This window comes from Maylandia zebra, linkage group LG7, assembly GCF_041146795.1.
Source record: "Maylandia zebra isolate NMK-2024a linkage group LG7, Mzebra_GT3a, whole genome shotgun sequence".
In the NCBI taxonomy this organism is placed as follows: domain Eukaryota; kingdom Metazoa; phylum Chordata; class Actinopteri; order Cichliformes; family Cichlidae; genus Maylandia; species Maylandia zebra.
The window spans coordinates 2,606,984-2,627,671 of record NC_135173.1 but is presented as its reverse complement, the minus strand read 5'-3'; the positions used below and the strand labels follow the sequence as shown (position 1 = coordinate 2,627,671).

At 41.6% G+C, this 20,688-nt stretch overlaps 1 protein-coding gene across 6 annotated transcripts in view; it reads right to left on the bottom strand.

Moving 5' to 3' along the window:
- Window positions 1-2,610: 2,610 nt before the first annotated feature.
- si:dkey-246g23.2 (solute carrier family 66 member 2) overlaps window positions 2,611-20,688 on the bottom strand; it is a 58,954-nt gene continuing 40,876 nt past the window's right edge. For 3 of the 6 annotated variants that reach the window (XM_076885540.1, XM_076885539.1, XM_004568216.3), the window contains exon 5: window positions 2,611-6,514. In XM_076885540.1, the coding sequence (XP_076741655.1) occupies window positions 6,340-6,514 (175 nt within the window). In that variant the 3' untranslated portion in view covers window positions 2,611-6,339. Of the gene's footprint in view, window positions 6,515-18,199; window positions 20,673-20,688 lie in introns of those variants that run through there. The other 3 variants (XM_004568217.3, XM_076885541.1, XM_076885542.1) reach the window with 3 other exon arrangements.

The window sequence follows — 20,688 nt, the reverse complement described above, 5'->3', positions numbered from 1 at the left end:
GCGTTCCTACGGGAAAGTAACGGTAATCTAATTACCGTTTTTGCAATAGTAATCCCTTACTTTACTCGTTACTTGAAAAAAGTAATCGGATTACAGTAACGCCCATCTCTGACACGTTAAAGGCTGGTCCGTGAAAATATTGTTGGGCATAAACCGGTCCGTGGTGCAAAAAAGGTTGGGGACCGCTGCAGTAAAACACAGCTACACAAGGGTTGATAGCGCAGCAAGAAGGTCAAATCCACTGATTGGCTGAAAACGCTGTGGAGTTTGTGCTTTCCTGCGTGTGCGTGCTACTACAGTCCAAAGACATGCATGTGGCTCCAGCCCTGCTGCAACCCTAAACTGGATAAGTGGAAGGAAAGATGTCAGAAATATGAAGAAATATTGAGACCTGGTGATTATGGAGTCCATTTGAGATCTATGGAGGCCATTGTCATATTCAAAAAACCAGTTTGCGATGATTTGAGCTTCGTGTTATTCTGCTGGAAGCAGCCATCAGAGGATGGGTACACTGTGGTCATGAAAGGATGGACATGTTCAGCAGTAATACTCAGCAGGCTGTGGTGTTTAGAAAATGATCAGTTTGTACTAAAGAGTCCGAGGTGTGGCGAGAAAATATCCCCAACACACTTACGCCAACAACTATTGCTACAAGGCAGAGTTGTTTACATCAGATTCTGACTCTAACATGTGAATGTTGCAACAGAAATTGTGACTGATCAGACCAGGCAGATTTTTTCTGCTCTTCTTTTGTCCAACTTTGGTGAGCCTGTGCCAGTCTCAGTTTCCCGTTCTGGCTAGAATGGTTACTGTTACTCTTGCCTTCCTTCCTCCTGCCTTCATGTTGAAGCACCAATTGTGGTCTGCTGGTGTAGACCATCTCCTTGAAGGTTTTTAACAGAGCCCTGCCGCTCACTGGATAGTTTCCTTTTTCAGATCATTCTCTGTAAACCGTAGAGATGGTTGCATGGGAAAATCCCTGCAGATCAGCAGTTTCTGAAATACTCAGACCAATCCGTCTGGCACCAAAAACCATGCCACGTTTAAAGTCACAGCCATGTAATTGGCTAATTAGATATTTAACAAGCAATTAACCAGGTGTATGGCTAATTAAGCAGCTGATGTGTTTAAATAGAAACTGAATGACTAGCACAAGACACATGAAACTAACCTCAGCAGAGAACTAGGACAAAGACAGGAAGTAAAACAATAGAAGAAAAGCAAAGAAAATAATTACCAAAATAAAGCAGGAACTCTGTGTAACAGCCAGGAGAAGCATATGTAAAGAACTAGAGGATGAACATGAGGGTAGAAACAATAAGGACAGTTATCCTGGAACACATAAACAAGAATCAGTGTTTTAAGAAACATGGTGTATTCATTATTATTCAATATTCGTCACCTATGCTGCCAATAACTTCTGTGCCTAATAGATGAAATCTGGAACACTTGATGGGGATGAAAAGTGCACTTCCTTTTACTGCATGACGACACGCCATCATTAATAAATGGAGCAGACCGGAGCAGAGCAGACCTCGTGGACATGGGGTGCAGGTGAACTATTTCAGCCCACCTCATCCATCATTAAAACAAGCCACTGTAAAGACAGACATGTTGGAATTATCAGCTGATGGATGGGTGGATGGAAAGACGTAGCTGATGGCAGGTGGTCAGATAGATCCATTATGAGATTTATGATGAAACATTTTAAAACCCATAGACAAAGTCATGACTGCCATCATGCTATGTGATACCAATGAGACACACGTTACAGGTATCAGGATCAGATACAGCGTTCAAGTTCAAGCCTGCATTCCAGTTTATCTATTATTAATGGATGTACAAGCCAGGCCAAAACATGAATCCACTGAAAGCACAGCTGTTTTACACGTGAGCTGTGGGGCGTAGCCGGGAGTGCCGGAGTGTCTTAAAGAAATATCCACACGCCACGACCAAGGGGGTCGTACCCCGTGCATATGGAACATGTAACATGTGGTGAGATAGTCTCGATATGCTAGAGACCGACAGGTGCAGCACACATTCTGTCCTTGTCCAACACTCAAACTATAGCCAGCTTCCTTAATATTTTACTATCCACGCTGCAGCGCTCCTCTTTATTGCTGTGAGTTATCTTGAACCAAGCGATGCCGCAACCATCTTCGTGTGTGATGTTGAATTAGGTAGAGGGGATTAAAGCCTTGGAGGGACACGAGTCTTAATTAACCCGCAGATCTTCAATTCCGTACGTTCAGCAACAGAAAAGTCTGAACTCTACCTCAGTCTTTTTCATTATTTATTTGGTGCTCAATCCTTTTAAATAAAAGAATTCAAGGTTTTCCCTCTGCACTTTATCTCACTGCAAGACAGCTCGACTGGGACCTGTTCTGTAGAAAAGATATATCTACTGTACGGGAATGTAGAGAACATATATGTGGTTCACGTCTGGTGTTTCTAGCTAAGCTGTTGGAAATGTTATATGTTAGATCTTAGCCATGTTAAAGCTAATCACTCAGACTACCAGGCTTCTATTCTGTCTGTCAAACTCTTTCTTCTTCACATGCTTCACATTCACAGAGTTCACAGAGACAGAAAGCACACAGCACTACACCATGGACTCAAAATAGTTTATATTTGATGATGATAAATATTTCACATACATACATAGAGCTGCCATAAGACAGTAAAACGTTCAGACATTAACATTTTTGCAGTATTTTTACATACCTGATGTCACAAACTCTTACATTTTACATCACAGTTACATTATATTCATTATATTCCAGTGAAAAGTTACTTTGTTTGTACTTTTGGTTCAACAGAAAGGATCTTTTGGCTTATTATTGTTACACAGCATATCCTCCCTCTGCATGCAGAAAGGCAACAAGTAGATTTACCATCATATGAACTTCACTGATTATCACACCTGAGGCGCATGTGTGTGTGTATGTGTGTGTGTGTGTGTGTGTGTTCATTTGTCCTGCTGTCCTTGAGAGGAAAAGGCTACAGAGCAGGCAAATGTTAAACTAAAGTCGGTGTGGGTGCTATTCTGAGCCTCTGCAGAGGAAAAACAATATAAAAATACACATCTGATGATAAGAGCATACATGACACAGAACTGGAACAAAATACAACTGTGGTGTGCAGGATAGAGGCGATAAGCCACATGCAGCTTACAACATGGCAAACAGATCTGAGATATGTGGATTTAAAGAATGCATGCAAACTTGGTCTGTTTCCAAAGCAGACCAAACAATATTTTTTTATTATTGAGCTAATGGTACCGACATGCTGGCTGCTGCAGGCTGCTGCTGCTGCCTTCATTATAAAAACCATAACAGCAAAAGCGGGTAATTTAAATATGATGTTCACTGAGATAAACAGGTGTAGATCAACTAATGGAAACTGGTGAGGTAAAAGTGTGGAAGATTTAATCAGCTTGAAACTTCATTACTTAATTAAATCATGCAAGTGGAAAACTAAAAAGAAACCTGTTCCGAGTACTGATCAGCTGCTGGGACTGATGTATTTGACCCTGCAGTGTTTTTGTAGGAGGAAACTATCAAGCAGTAGGTAACAGAACCAAAACTAACCTTAAGGCTCTATTTTTAAATTGCTGTTTCAATTATAGACAGAGCCTCTGAATAAAGTACATGTGAACTGTTTTGCATATTATAAGCTGCAGAGAATGCAGAGTTTAACTGCTTCTGTTATGGCTGCAAGGTTTCCCCAAAACCTATTAAACAGAGAGCGCATTCAAACTGAAGATGTGAAAACGTGAACCTCGTGGAAAACACTCCAGCCGCTGCTGCCTCTAAAGCCGAGCTCATCGGAGCTTTTACACGGAAGCATGAAGGAACTAAACCAAAGGTTAGCACGTTTTCCGTGCATTACATAACCTTTGCCCCATCCAGCAGCACATTTCTATGTGAGTGGAGACACTAAAGTGGGTCTGACTTTCTGAGAGACAATAGGGAGTCGTTCTCTTTTATTGACTTCTTTGTAGCCATTAGTTGATGTACAGTTTTATATAAAAGTCGGGGCATCCCTGAGAGATGTCGTCAGCTACAAGTCATCCTTCACACATGAATTGTCAGCCCGTCTTCTTGCAGATCATTTTGTGAGACAGGGCTCACACGGCATGTTGTTCAGGTTGAGAGACTGCAGGGCTGTTCCAGAGGTTTCAGCTGATGTTCCTCCTGTGAGTCGAACTTCACTGCAAGACATCTGCATTCAGAATCTGCTGATTTTTGGCAGAATCCATTGTTAACTTTGGATTTCTGAATCACTGGCCCGAATCCACTTAAATAAGGGCAAACCAGTCTTAAATTAAGCTTTACTAAGAAGCAAATCATTCATTAACCTCCTAGAACCTGGTGTCCACATATGTGGACATCACATTTTGGGTCGTCTAGACCAAAATACTAGATTTTGCTCTACAAGGGCCTGAAATCCACTTACGAAGACATTATACTGCCACTGTTCTATCGAAATTTAAAACAAATGTCCTCATATGTGGATCTCATTTTATTGAGAACCAAAAGTCAGGTTTAAAAAAATAATAATAAAATTTTACATTCATCAGGTCCCAATCAGCCCAAATAGCAAAGAGAAATTAAAAATGCTGCTGTGGAAGAGTTCAGGTCTTAGGAGGTTAAATATTGCTAGAATTTGCTTTTCTAATATTTTAAAAACTGACCCTAGATTAAATGAAAATGAAATATTAAGCTGTCTGAAAGGGGTCTTTGTTTTTGATTTTGATTTCTATGGTTTCGCTTAAATGTCATTCAGACTGTGGAAATGATGAGCTGGAAGCATTTTCGGTTCTTTTCACAGCATCCGCCTGTTTTCAGTGCATCGGCTAACTTCAGTTTTAGACCCTCAGTTAGTATCTTAGACACGATTTTAATGAGCTATTTTTAAGTGTTTTACAGGTAAATCAGTGCATATAAGCCTGATTATGTTTTAAAATGAGGAAACAAAATTTGAAAGACACATAATTGATCTGGAACAACGAGACCGGAAGAAAAAATAATAATTTTTTTTTCACCACTTCACCTCTTGGACTAAAGCGAAGAATCAGCCACCTGCAGTTAGACTGAGTGACCTATTAAAATCACAGCGAGTGTATTAATGAGCCAATCAGAAAAGGAAATGATTGTTAAAAGAAAAGTTATTTCCTGTTGCTGAAAATAAAATCACCTTTGATTTTAACGATGGGCTTGATAATGAAGGGATTTGACTTAATGATGAAGTTTAAGAAAACTGAACACGAACAATTGACCTTTTTTAAATATCTGTTAGCAGCACACTTATTATTTACTGGGTGTGGACACCATCTAGTCAATAACCAAGGTAAATATATATATATATATATATATAAATCTTTCCTCCTTTTGAATGAGGAAAAGATGAGCAAAAAACAGCTTAACCTAAATACACTGGCAGAAATTGCAATAGCACAAAGATTCAGTAACACTGTCCCCTCGAGAAGTTTAGTTGCCCTGAAGTCTGCTGTGTTTCCGATGCCCGTAACACATTTTGCAGCTGAGGAAAAGTGCAAACCATCACTGCCCACATTTTTCATATTTCTATGTATACTGTGTGGAGACATGTACTGCACGTCAATCAAACCACCATACATAACACACAGATTGATGGCCTGTGTAGATTACTCCATGTACATTCTGAAGCTTTGGCTTGGCTCTCGATGCCAACGGCGAAAATCAATTTTAGCTGTGCTAACACACCAGAGAGAACGACAACCTCGCACACATGCAAAGGCACAGACAAGCTCACATATTATGTATCATGAGAAACAGTCCAGTGAAGTGAGGAGTGTGAAGTGGGAGAGCCATCAGTCAGGCAGCAGGGTCCAGTGGAGGCCTACCAGTGCAGGACTGGTTGTTACGGTTGTTACAGAAGCACATATTTGTCGTTAGTGAGCTGCCAATATGAGTAATGCATCCTCCTTACAATTTCCATGCCCACTACACTTCAGGAGACACGTAGCAAAATAAGGACAAATGTACAGGCAAATGCATTTAGGTGCTAGGGCATGATTAAAGATGCTAATGCATGAATTTTGGCTTTACGGCGTTTACAGGTCACTCGGTTGGGTCTCTTTGACACTAGGATAGTATGAACAGTAAAAGAAGTGAACAAACACACCAAAGAAAAACAAAACAAACACACTATTTGACTTTGATTTGTCCTTACTCTGGCACTAAACATTAAACGTTATCAACACTGCAGCATGTTGTAAAGGGCGTGAAGTCATCAGAGTCCTCGAAACTTACTCAAACACTCGGGCTTTTGTGTTAGTCACTGTAACAGCCATGCTCAGCCCAGCTTGGCTCTTGTGTCTTGGCTGTAAAACAGGACCTGGAGGAGGATGGCGACATCAATCAGGATCTGGACTGAACCGCACACCCAGAACTGCGCCGGGCTTTCATTCATCACAAAATAGGTGGTCTTGAAGACGTCACCAGCTGTCCACAGCAGCACCATTTTCACACTGGAGCAATGGAAACACAAAGAGACAAGTGTGAGCTTTCCTCAAAGCACTGACATTTTGCAAACTGGCTTTCTTGCTCAGCATTAGACAGAAGATAGATGCTAGTGTGCTAGCATAACTGGAGCCAGTTAGCATAACTTAGCATAAAGCTAAACGTCAAACCGAGAACAGTTAGTCTGGTTCTGCTGGATTGTACCTACCCGCTTATTAACCCATCACTCATAAACATGATAGAAATCATTTGTTAAATTTGTACTGAAAACAACAAGTGTAAAAATTACAACTCCACGTTAGGAAGGGTTATGAGTGAGAAATGTATTGACTGGCAACCAATGAAGACTCCAGGAAGCACCAGTATACCCTCCAACATGCCCGCTGTTAAGGTGCAGGAAACTGCTGCAATGAGTATTGCGCAGTCTGATGTTGGGGTGATTTTGCTGGGACATCCACTCCAGGGAAGATTGTGGCATTGTATTATTAACACACAGCTTAATATTCCAGACCAGCAAACTGCCTAACCCTCTGCTTTATAGAGGTGGTCACATCAGCTCATGATTAATTAATCCAGTGCATTTGATTAGTAGCATCTAGCTGCTACACAGCCTCTTAACAAGACAACACAGAATTTAATGAAAAATTCTTTTCACGTGACTCTAACCTAAAATCATGCATGTCAGTTTCACAGTTCAGCTGTACAGATGCAGCAGATGATTATTCTGTCAGTTGACCTTGGAGTTGCTTATTATCACTAACTAATTTGCTGACTTCAGGTGAATATTTATCGCACAGGCATAAAAGGAGGGAATGCTTTTTCAAGCAAACAAGTTTTTATTTCCCAAAATGTTAAATTATTACCTTAAAATGCTTTCTTTCATACAGCACACAAACAATCCTCCTGTTGATTAGGCCTCCCAAAGAGTCCAAAATAACAGCACTATCAGCCAAAAGTAGCTTTTTGTTTTCATTTGAAAAGTTTAAACTGATTTTTTTATTTTCTTGATTAAGTTCCCGTTGTCTAAGAAGCAGCAGGAGAGGCAGTGAAAAATCATTAGTCAGAGTGAAATTTAGTCTAAGCTTCTGATTGATCAGAGCAAGTTAGAGAAAGCAAAGGAAAGACTGTCGGAGACACGGGGCTGAAAAGAAAGACTCGAGTCATCAGCCAAGCTGGCAGCCTGCTCCTAACACGGGACCTTGAAGAAGTCATCTGAAAATTTGCGAAAAGCACAGTACAGAAATCACCGTCTCATCACTGCTTATTGCACTCTTCCATCAGTTATTCACACTGCCTTCTCAAGCTTTTGCCTCCTTCCCACCCTTTTCTCCTTTTTGTTGCAGTCTTGACTCATTTACTGTCAAGCTCCTTCAACTCTTACCCTTCATGCTCTATGCTCTTACAGCACCTCACTCCCACTCCACCTACTCTCTGCTCTCTCCTCTATTTTTTATTCTTTCTTTGTGAACAGCAAAGACCCATAGGCATGAATGTAATATGAGTTTATTCTTTTTATTAGAGCTGGCTGGGCCTGGCCAGGACAATCAGTCATCAGTGAGACATACAGTAAAAGGGTCACACGGGAGGGGGTGAGGGAGTGCAGAGAGACAGAGACAGAGAGGCTGCGGAAAACAGAATTCATCCAGCATGCAGCAAGAAAGAGACGGGGCTAAGACGAGTCAAACCACCAGAGAGAAAGTGAGGGATCTCTGCGAGCGGGACGGAGACCTCTGCGAGATCGCTATGGATGATGAGTGTGTGTCAAGCACAGGCAGCCTAATGACCGTGGGGACGGCAGTCCTGCACTATCCTTCAGCTACCCTTGCAGAGCGGCATCAAACTCTCCCCTGGGCTCCCTTCAGGCTGATGAGGAACACAAACAAGCTCGCCCTGCCATAGAAATTATTCAAGATATGTGTAACTGTACCAAATGTAGATGGTTCAGGTTATATGTCTTTGTGACTCTTCTGCACAGTGACGCATTTTAATGATTCAATTTGAGCACCTTTTAAATAATAGCTTCATTTAAAGGTGACTTCCTTTAAACCAAGTGTTCTTATTTTGACAAACAGGCCAGAGGAAGTGAAAATGATCTCAGCCATTTCTAATATAAGAACCGGAAGAATGCACGAGTCTACTGTACACAGATGACAGCTTCAGTTCACTACGCTACCAATGACACACGAATGGTTAAACTTTCTCATTTTTAATTCGTCACAGATCAGCTGCAGATGACAGTCTCGCTCCTATGCATGCTCGTAAGATCACAAAGGATCCTACCAAAGGTCTATTGTTACAATGAACTCAGATGACTCACTCATATTAGAGCGGTGATAATCCAACCGCGACTCGATTCCTTTGGACACTTTTATGTCTGGAGAAATATGTGACTCTTTTTATGCTCTGATATAGCCCGAGTCCCTCTGGAAACTGTTTCCAACTTCATTACTCTATAGGCAGCTTTTTTGAAACCCCTAACTTATCTGAATGGAGAGAGTAATAGCTGTAATTTAAATCATCAGCAGGACATAAAAATTGCACATATAGGTACTGATTAAAAAAAATGCTTTAAAAGTTTGGGAATTTTCTGTCTAAAATAAATTTTAGAAGGTTACACTTTTACTATGCATATGTAAAGTTACGCAAAATCTATGGCACAATCCAGCATTCAGTCAGTAACGAGAAGTCTGCCAGCCATGCATCAGTGCAACAACGTGCTCTTCTAAAAGGTTTGTCATTCAGGCTGTTGACTGGATCTGAAGGATTCTTCACATTTCTATTGAGTTTTTTTTCTCAGCAAAGTTTCAAAGTCACAAAATGTATTTTATTACCAACTTCACTCTGAAAGCTTTAAAAACATTCCAGTGTCCAGCTGACTTGGCTTCATCCAGTTTAACCAGCTCAGGCTCATAAGAACCAGGCTATTCCCACTGCTCCCACAGGCTGATCAGGGAGTGTCAGCGGTGTGTTACGCTCCCCTAACAATTTAAACTTTCGGGGTAAACATTCAACGGTTTGATTGAACTGCTCCAAAAATAGGCAAGCTAAGGAATTTTAAATCATTGTGCTTTTACTTCACTCTCTCTCTCAGAGACGCCAGTATTCCTCAGGGAAAATACTTGGTTTTTGTTCAGCTGAAGTTCTTTTTCTTCAAAGAAGGCTCTTAAGTGACGCTGAGATTTCTTTTGCTGTTTTATCTCTGCTGTTTTTTTCCTTTCACTGAGCCACTTTTTCCCTTTTCTCCATTGTCCTGCACAACTGCCATCTTTGTTTTTACTGACTCTGTCTTTCCCTTTACTCTGCTCCTTTCCATAGCATAAAAAGGAACAAAGTGTTATCTCATTATTAGTATTTAAAAAGACTTAAAAGACTTATTAGCTGCTACTCTGAACCATTTGCACTGCCTGGTCCAGGTTTGGCCCAGAGCTGGTATTTAGCCAGCACTGCTACCTGACTTCTGGCATGGTGAGTGGTATGTCATCCAGATATGGCCAGGCCTGGCATAGATGGCACTGTCTATGTGATGGCATGCCACATCTGGCTCGATTGTGGTTTGGTTTATGTGGCCAGGCTCATAGGAAACGGGTCTGGCCCAGATCTGGCATCAAGCTGGTACTTCTGACTGACTGGTGTCATGTATCTCAATGATAGCACTGTTTATGTTCCTATTTTCCTATTTTTGTTAGAAGACCCAAATGCCATGTTGCAATTCTATACTGCTATGGTAGCCAACGTTTCAAATGCAGGTTTGTGAGTGTACACTTTATTATGTACTATTATGTTCTGGCACATGTTGTTATTACATGGCTTGATTAAGGTACACATTAGGCTGACATCTGGGGCCAGAACTGAAACTGTTCTGGGCCAGCACAGGGCCAGCAGTGTGTCTGCAACTGGCCTTGTGCTGGCCCATGTGTAGGCCACCTCTGTTAAACCAGATCTGGGCCACCAAAGGGCCGTCATTCTTTGCGGTATGTGGGCCATGTGTAAGCACATTGTGTGGGCCAGATCTAGGCCATACCAATTTTGCTATCTGGGAATGTGTAGCCATGTTCAGAAGGATAATATGCCATGTCACACGGCTCAAATCATATCAAACTGGTTTTCTGAAGAAGAAAATGAGTTCACTTCACTCAAATGACTTTCACAGATCTCAATCCAATAGAGCACCTTTGGGATGTGGTGGAATGGAAGACTTACATGATGGAGTTGTAACTGAAAAAAATGCAGCAAGTGTGTGAGGCGATTATGTCAGTGTGAACCAAAATCTCTGAGAAATGATTCCAGCACCAGTGTTGGTCAAGTTACTTGAAAAAAGTAATCAGTAACTAATTACTGATTACTTCCCCAAAAAAGTAATCCCGTTACTTTACTGATTACTTATTTTCAAAAGTAATTAATTACTTAGTTACTTAGTTACTTTTAAAAACACGATTTACAACCTGAATAGGTGATAAAGCGATAGATCTTTCAGCCCAATTCTACTTTTTCTGCATAATCCATCATACAAAATGTAATCAAATGGAAAAGTCTTTTTTTTTAACTTGTTTTATCAGTTTTAATCTTTTAACTTTATGCATCAAGCAAAACATTTAATTATCTGCAACATTCTCTGACTGGAAGAAATTTGTTTAACATTTAAACCTATTTTCTGCACATTCCAGCACATAAAATAAAATATTTTGTGTGTTTACACTCAGTCTTTCAAATAGATGCAAGTAAAACACAGCAGAAACATACCTATCGTTGCTTGTTTAGGGGTTTTTTTGCTGTAAAAAAAAGTTTTCTTTCCACGCACAGCGGACACTAATGTTTTTGTCACTTTTTATGGAATCAAACTCAAAGTAAGGTCAGTACTTCCACGCTTTAAACGCTGCACGCTCATACTCTCTCTGCACTCGATATATGATCCATTGTTGATCTGCACACAGCTGTTGTCACGAACGTCGCACTCGCTTACGTCACTGTCGTGAGACATTCTCGCAAAAAATCACGGTTTTAGTAACGCAGTAATGCAGCGTTCCTACGGGAAAGTAACGGTAATCTAATTACCATTTTTGCGATAGTAATCCCTTACTTTACTCGTTACTTGAAAAAAGTATCTCTGTCCAGCACCTTGATGAATTAATGCTACAAAGAATTAAGGAAGTACTTAAGGTAAGAGGGGCCCTAACCCCATACTAGATATAACTAACGAAGTGGCCAGTGAGTGTATATGGTCATGTGGATATGCTCAATGGGACTCTGCACCCAAATTTGGGTATAGGTCAAGACAAGTGAGCAGCTCATGGTGAAGAAGAGGAAAAAAGAAGAGTAAAAAAGTTGAAAACTACACCCACGAGAGCTCTTAGAGGTCAAAATAATTTTACATAAAAACGTCACCTGCTGCATCTCTGACGACAAACTATTCTTGGTTTATTTCACTGAATGTCTATTTCTGTCCTCGTTTATTCTTCTGCCTAATCACAGCTTCGGTTTTTCCGGCAAGCCTCTCTGCCGGAGCCTAAACCTCACCCTGCCGAATACTCCGAGCCCCGCTTTGACTCATTTCTTTGCTCAGGAGACAGCAAACATCATTAATGAGGAAGAGTCATTAACAATGTAATTAAGCAGAGTGGGTCATCTGTACAGAAGAAGTCTGCACAACAGAGTGGGAAAATGAAGACAAAACACCAATTTGAGGTCGTTTGTGTCTCGCAGGCACGCGCACAAACTCACAAACATGCTTCCCACGTGTTACTGTTTGTCATGCTACTCTCATGTTGGTCCATCTGGCAGAGACGCCGTTTGTGGCTCACTCGACAGTTGATGAAAGACCTACAGAACAATTGAACTTGGTCCTGATTAAGGCTTTGAGTGCCCGCAGGGAAAAGGCGTGATTATGCTATTGATTGAGAATACTAAGTAGCTTTGTCACACGCACACACGCACAACTCAACATCACCACTTTGTGTTAAATTGTACTAAAAGGGAAATAGAAACAGGGTGTGCTAAAATGCACATTTTCTCTCACATTCTCACCAAAACACACACACACACGCATGCACGCACGCAAACACACACACATTGTTTACATAAACAAATAGCAACTCCAGCATCGGTTGCAGCATCCACCTGAGTAATGAAGGCTTTTAAAAAGTCAAGCGGTTGGCAGCTTCATTCAACGACCAAACACCTTCATCTGAGCTAAGAGGCTAGAAACGGGAGAGGAAAGGGTGAAATCTTGAACTGTGTGTTTCAGGTGTGGACGTGGACACAGGAGGATACAGGAGACAAAATGAAGAAAATTCCCAGAGATGGATGACGACGTAACCAGGCAGAGGAATGATAAATCTGAAGAGGTGTGAGAAGCGAAGCCACCCTGATGGTGATGGAAGCGACAGGAGAGGGGAGAGAGATGGAGAAACAGAGAGGGGGTCTGATTGCACTTTGCTGTGGCAGTGCGGTATGTGAGCCTCGCAGTAATGGGACTGTGTATTGAACGAGCGCTGCCAGGCCACCTATTAACTCCTCTAAGCACCCAGAGTGGACAAGTGGAACGCTACTACAGGAAGCAGGGCTGAGTGACATTTAGAAAGAGAGACAGAGAGAGAAGGATGAAAGGAGAGAGAATGAAAAGGACAACGAGTCAGTTTGTGCTATTTTCTAATTTCACGTCCCAAATATTTACAAAGACGCCTGGTGCATCTTTAAATGTCACTCTGTGAAACAGAATCTCAGCATTTAATTTCTGAATTCCTTTGCAACTGCTAAAATCAATTACAAACTGTAACGTCGCCTCAAAGCTGGCGGCAGACAGTTTTATCTGTGACAACTCAATGACGATGTTTAAGACAGAGAAATAAACCTTACAGTGAAAACTGAAGCTGACTCCCTGTGTTAACCAAAACATTCCCACCGGTCTGGGTTTCAATTCATGCAGGTGTTAAATGCCCAAAGCAAATATGTGGCAAGGTGAATTTTAAGGTGAGGACATTGGACAACACTTGCAACGACCACAAAAACAGTGTCAATCAAGTTATTTCAACTCATTTAGTTGAAGACTCCAAACATGCAAAACCGCAAATATTTTGTTCATCAAACTGCAAGTGAGTACACCCATTACTAATGTCACTGTTACAGAGGAAAGTAATGGTTGTGTTATGGAACGTGCCTAAAATAGTGTTTAATATTGTATTTGCAGCAGCTGATGGTAGTGGAGGAATGAAGAAAATAACCATGATTAAATGAGTTACTACCTATACATGGGCAGCCATTAACATCTAAATAAGGACTATTTGAAGGAAATACTGTGTCATAAAACTTCAGTCTAAACCAGCTTCAGTGTAGAAGCCAAAAACCGACAGACTCCACTTCTACAAAACATCCTGTATTGGGACAGGCAGTTGTGCCCCGCAACAATGGCATTTTTTTAATTACATGCAATGAAAACATCCCATCTTCTGAGTCTGATGGATGTTTTAAAGATAATAAGTAATCAGACATCAGAATGTATATGGAGCCAATAGAACCTGACTACTTTTAGGTTTTAGCCAAACCAAAGGCTAAAAGGGAGAGGAGGAGGACGAGAGGAGAAAAGTGCGACCGCCTTCGTCAAGAGCAGAAAAAAAATCCGGCTACAACCAGGTTTCTGTAAGGCAGAGTAAATCGATTTGTTGATCAATTATTAAGTCATGTACCAACAGAGACTTGGAGGAGAGAGACCTAATATTTAATAATCCACATTTCACTGTTTTACTCTTTGGTAAAATAGGCCCCTGCACGGTATGTACCACCGGCAGATAGCTACGGTGGCTGATATCCAGAAATCCTACCAGTGGCTGGACAAAGCCGGACTGAAAGACAGCACAGAGGCACTAATCATGGCAACACAGGAACAAGCTCTGAGCACAAGATTAGGGATGGGTACCGGTATCTGACATAAACGGTAGTAACCAGACCGAAAAGCAGCGCACATTTCGGTGCTTTTTTTTTTTTTTTTCAATCATTTTACGTTTTACATTTCTGAGGATAGTAGGCGGGCCCAGGTACGTATGTTCTTTTAGAGCAGAGCTACAGATTAAAAATGCCCAAGGCAAAGCGTTCAAAAGTCTGGCTGTACTTCACAGCAAAAGATGCAAACTCAGCAGCAACAAGTGCTTTAAGCTGATACTGTGATACTGTCAAAGGAGGTAACACCTCAAATCAGATGAAACACCTGGTGACGCATAGCGTTTTTTTTCAAAGCTGAGAAATGCGCCGTATTTGATAGCTTGCTGCGAGACCTCACACCGAGCACATCTACTGCGGGTGTGGTGTCTGTTATCGGACCCGGAGCAACATCCCCCGAGAACCAGAAGAGGAGAGTCCTGGCCCCTAGCCCTGCCAGTGTAGCAGAAATGATGAGGATGATGATGCAGCAGCAGCCGTTCTTCTCTGCGTGAGTAGCTTAATGTTGTTGGTGTGTAATTTACGTTGAGTAGGCTAACCACGTTATTACATTAATGCATGTAAGGTGAACTAGCAAACATCATCATAGCTACATGCGGCTGTCTTCTTGTTTGATGGCAGATGCTCCCTTCACCCTGGCCAAAAAGGCTAAAATGACCAAAGAAAAAGTGGGAAACAGCTGAACGTGAGAGGTTTTTGGACAAAGTTTGTGTTCTCCATTCTTTAAGCACCGGTTTGAGCACCGTTTGAGCACCAGCACCGTTTCAAAAGTACCGGTTTTGTACTGGTATCGGATAAAACCTAAACAATACCCATCCCTACACAAGATCCATAGAGGCTGGGGTCTATCACACCAGGCAAGACCCCAGGTGCAGGATGTGTAAAGATGCCCCTGAGACAATCCAGCACATAACAGCAGGGTGCAAGATGCTAGCAAGCAGGGCATACATGGAATGCTATAACCAAGTGGCCGGCATAGTGTAAAGGAACATCTGTGCTGAATATGGCCTGGAAGTCCCGGGGTCAAAATGGGAGATGCCCCCAAGGGTGGTGGAGAATGACCGAGCTAAGATCCTGTGGGACTTCCAGATATAGACGGACAAAACGGTGGTGGCTAAATAACCGGACATAGTGATGGTAGAAGAAGACGGCCGTAGTGATCGATGTAGCGGTTCCGAATGACAGCAACATCAGGAAGAAGGAACACGAGAAGCTCGAGAAATACCAAGGGCTCAGAGAAGAGCTCGAGAAGATGTGGAGGGTGAAGGTAACTGTGATCCCAGTGGTAATCGGAGTACTCGGTGCGGTGACTCCCAAGCTAGGCGAGTGGCTCCAGCAGATCCAGGAACAACATTGGAGATCTCTGTCCAGAAGAGCGCAGTCCTGGGAACAGCTAAGATACTGCGCAGGACCCTCAAGCTCCCAGGCCTCTGGTAGAGGACCCAAGCTAGAAGGATAGACCGCCCACAGGGGCGAGGGGGGAATATATATTTATATGTATACCTCCTGCCCTGGTAAAGCTGGTGTATAACAGTGAAGATAATAGTAGAGTCATTGGCAAAAGTGCCACGTGACTTGTAATAGAAACTGAGTCACACTTAATAGTTGCCTTCACAGTTGTTTCTCCGCTAACTGTCCTTGATTTAGATAGATTTGTCTGTAGATTTTTCCACAACGAAGAGCCAAAATCTTGCCCTCGGTATCTCAGTAGAAAAACAGCACATTTCCACTGCTGCTGCCACTGAGATAAATAAGCAGCTGATCCAACCCACAACAGCTTTAAGCTTTGAGCTGGGAATCACACTTTGCATCTGAGACCTAAAAAAAAGTCTCAATGGGAGGGGGGTTCAGAAGGTCCCAGAAACTGCTGATCCAGTACAAAGCTCTGTGGAAAAAGGCCCACTGGAGAAACAGGGGCTGATGCTTAAAAGCTTTGAAGAGCTTCAGATCCCCTTTTCCATCTTTATTTTTTAAAGCAAACATGCATGTGTGCATTGGGTTAAAATGTGTGTCCACACATGCTGTTTTAAGTGCGTGTTCACATGTGCACCCACACATGCTGGTGAGGTGATTTAGCAGCGGGGCTGCAGATCTCCCCGAGGGGGGCAGATAGAGACGAAAATCAAAGGGCCCAGTGAGAGAGGAGCCTAGCTGCTCTTAACGCACTAACTATGAATTATGCATGTTGATCGATCGCACACAGGCAAACACCGAAAAGTTCCCAACCTGCCAGAAAAAGATGGATTCTGCTAAACAAAATGAAGCAGAAGGGAGGAAAGGAGAAGAAGGGGTGTTACACAGAGTTTGCCTACGGATATTTTATATCCCTCATTGGAGTATGTCAACAGGACAGAATAGATGGGGAAGCTTTTTGGTGCTGGCTATTTAAATATATTTATTACATGTGTAATCTTGTGTAATCTGAAAGGATGCTGTAGCGTTGCTTTTCAAATACCACCTGATTCAAAGCTAAACAAACGTATTTCATGCAAGGCTGTCAAGACACTGCACACTGCATTCAGATTAAACACAGTGACTAAACCTTGGTGTGGCACACACACATTATTAATGAATGAGAAACATCTCATTCATTAATAATTATAAATGCAAGTATGTTTTTCAAAATCGGTCAACACGGTTTGAAAATAATTAAATAATATTTGAAAAAACAAGATGTGCCAGAATATTAAACCACGTCATGCTGCTAAAACAGCTTTGACTTGTAGATGTCATAGAGCGGTTTCAGACACACACAGAAGAGACTTTAAATTTTATAAAGTGCGAGGCTGAAATTCAGACTAAATGTTATGGTCCACACAAGCTTTGAGATCTGGGGAATTCAAAGGCCCTGCATCAAATCCTCTGCTACCAACTGTGGGTTTATTTTTAACTTTGACTCTCACAATCTCTCAAAGCTCATCCAGTCTCGAGGTGACTGCGTCTTTGAAGCTGTAGCTGCTAAATGTTGGAACAGCCTTGTTCAACCCTCAACCCTTTATCTCTCGCTATAACGCGGTTCACCTTTCGCAGCCTCGCTGTTTGGCAGATTTTTTATTTTTTTTGCAGCGCATTGTCTCCTGCGTCCTGATTGGCTGTAGACCATTGTCAATCAATCTCGCGCCGTGTCTCCTGTACAGTACAGGATGCGTTCAGCTTGTCATATTTACATAAATCTTCAATCTCTAGCAGTGTGACTCTGAAGTGCTGCTCTGTATGTTTATAAGTTTTCTCCCCAACAAACACAACAATGTCGACGAAACGTTTTGCACCGTCAGAGGCTCCTGCGCTAGCACCCAAAAGCCAGAGGAAGATGCTAACCATCGCACTAAAAGTTGGACTTCTGGACATCCTAAAGGAAGGTAGAAGTTACTGTATTTTTTGGATTTTAAGGCACATAACGCGAAACAAAAGAGTCAGATGAGTCAAATTTTACTCAACTCATTCTTGAAATCAAACCTGAAAACAGGGTTTGATCTTTGGTTTCTTTCTATAATACTGGACGTATTTTTTTACGAAGGTTTGAACTTTGAGAGTTTAATTAAACAAGTGAGAAAAGTGTGAAAATGTTCCTGCCTGTCTGAGAAAAGTGTATAAAGTGCGTAGTGCGGGGTTTTACAGCCTTAAAACATCTAGAATAATTGTAAAAAACATAAAGTTGGCTACTTTTATCTATCGTGGGTTATTTTTAGAACGCAACTCCTGCGATAAACGAAGGACCACTGTATCTCTAAAAAACTTCACCAGAATTTCTCCATTTTATTGTTGTTTTATTTTTACCTTGATAATAAATTCTTCTCTGTCACTATGATAACAGCATCGACGGCATAGAAGAGCAGAGAAAGTGAAGGCTGAGGAGCCCGGTGAGAAAAATGCTTTTATTTATTAAAAATGAGAAACTTTTATTGTCATCACAGTAATTAAAACTTTATTCACAGTACTGGAAAGTTTACAAATCAGCTTAAAAGTTTCTCACAGAAATTTCCCTTTCTAAGGCACATTTTTAATTTAGCATCTAACTGATAAAGAATGTTATAAATAATCATTAATTAATAACAAAATCTCTATTTATTATAAAACATTTATGTTTTTAAATGGAATATCTGAATAGGTGTACAGAAGCACAGCAATCATTCCAATGGTAAATTGCATTACCCAGTGCAGGTTTATCACGTAAAGAGGCTAATTGATCATTAAGAATAATTCTCGTAATTATGCTGGCACAGCTGAAAACTGTTTGTGGTAGGGGGCCTGATCAGAGCCCAGCAGCAAGAGGAACAGATAGTGGGAACTGCTGACAGGCGCAGAGTGAGACACAGGTGTTGTGCGTTGGTTGAGTACCATCTTTTCTTTCTTTCCATCTGCAGTAGTGTGCTGGCACTCGGGGTTACGAATATACACCACAGGAGAATCGTGAGAGTGCGACGGCTCATATTCATCACCGTTTAAGTTAAACTGTTGCTAAAGGAAATCTGTGTGAGAGGACAAAACATGTCCTAAGAACAAGCCAAGCTGCTATAACAGGAGCCCCCATCTTTTTATTTCAATTGTGGTGTGTGCCTGTGTGAACATTGGCATCCTCAAAGAATGACCTTTGACCTTTAGATGCAGATGGACAGTCGAGTCTTGTCCCGTGGAGGTGGCTCTTCTATGCTGTGCCATACGTTCATGAAGTGGCTGTTTGGTCTCTCCAATGTAGAGGTCTGGGCATTCCTCGCTGCACTGCACATGGTTAGACTACGATGAGCTGGATGACTGAGAACCTTCGCTGACAGTTTTAACACAGTTGCTTTCGGACATTGAAATGATGCGTACAAAAGAAAGAGCAATAACAACAAAGGGCAGGCTGAATCTCCTAAATCACTCTTCTCCAAATACAAATAAGTAAAGTAAAATGTGTCCAGGTAAAAATAAAGATAATTAAAAGCTAGAATTACTGTCATATCGGGCTTATTAGCGTCGCTCATCGGGCTGCTGGACCAATTATCTTATGTCATGGAGAGACATCGGTCATTTATTCACAATAATCGCTATTTCCCTTAGATCACAGGTAAGAATTTATTCAAATAACAGACCACGATCACCTAATGGGTCTTCAAACTGTGCTCAAGCTCAGGGTTAAGGTGTCATTTGTTTTAGAGGCAATAACCTGTGAATTTAGATTGATTGTGAGGTAGATGAGCATTCTGCTTCTATTAAATCTTCCATCACAAGGTAGCAACAGCATAGAAGCAGGACACAGAGTGACAACATTACACTCGTTGGTTCCTCTGGGATATAGCTCTAATACACAGGTCACAAATTGCTTAGAGGTCTTAGCGCTGCCCCCGAGGGCCAGACTGTAAAGGTAAAGGTACTGGTTGAAATGGCCTACAGGTAATGGCCACGGTCCCATTACCATCCCCAGTAGGAGCGTTATTAACGCCTGAAGAGTGTTAACCTGAGCTGAGAGCAAGAAACAAGGTGTTAGAGTGTATGTGTAAGAGTGTGTGATAAAAATGGGGAATAAGGGACGGATCGTTATGTACGTGTTATATAATAGCTCACATTCATGACAATAAAGAAAATTTAACTAAGAGAGAAAAAGAGTAGAAGAAAGCCCAGCACTGTATTTGTCTGCATACTGTCAGTGAGAGAGATGGCCAGCGTCAGCGTTCCCTTTACTGTCACAGAGTGACATTGTGAAGGTTGGAGGCTTTGGTGCAGAGCTAGCAAAGGAGAATGGGACAGGAAGCAAAAGTGATAAACTTTAATGAGACGAAAGAAAAAAACAGACACACTCCCCAGGCAGCTGAGCAATCACACGCACACACACACACACACACACACACACACACACACACACACACACACACACACACACACACACACACACACGTTGTTTACATAAACAAATAGCAACTCCAGCACCGGTTGCAGCATCCACCTGAGTAATGAAGGCTTTTAAAAAGCCGAGCGGTTGGCAGCTTCATTCAACGACCAAACACCATCAGATCTAAACCTGAGAACATTACATAGTCAGTGTTTACTAAACAGCAAGAAACCAGTTTATTCTTAGACATCAACAGCACATAAAACTGATGATTATGCAATTTCTACTTATTTGAAAGATGCAAAATAGTAAATTCATTAAATATTTAAGACTGCTTTCATACCTGTGTAGGAACGACAGTCGTAGCCACTTATTAGTTTGAAGCTGTTGGTTTGGCATTTGTCTGTTGCTGTCTTGGTTTTTTGGAACTGTACAAACACAAAG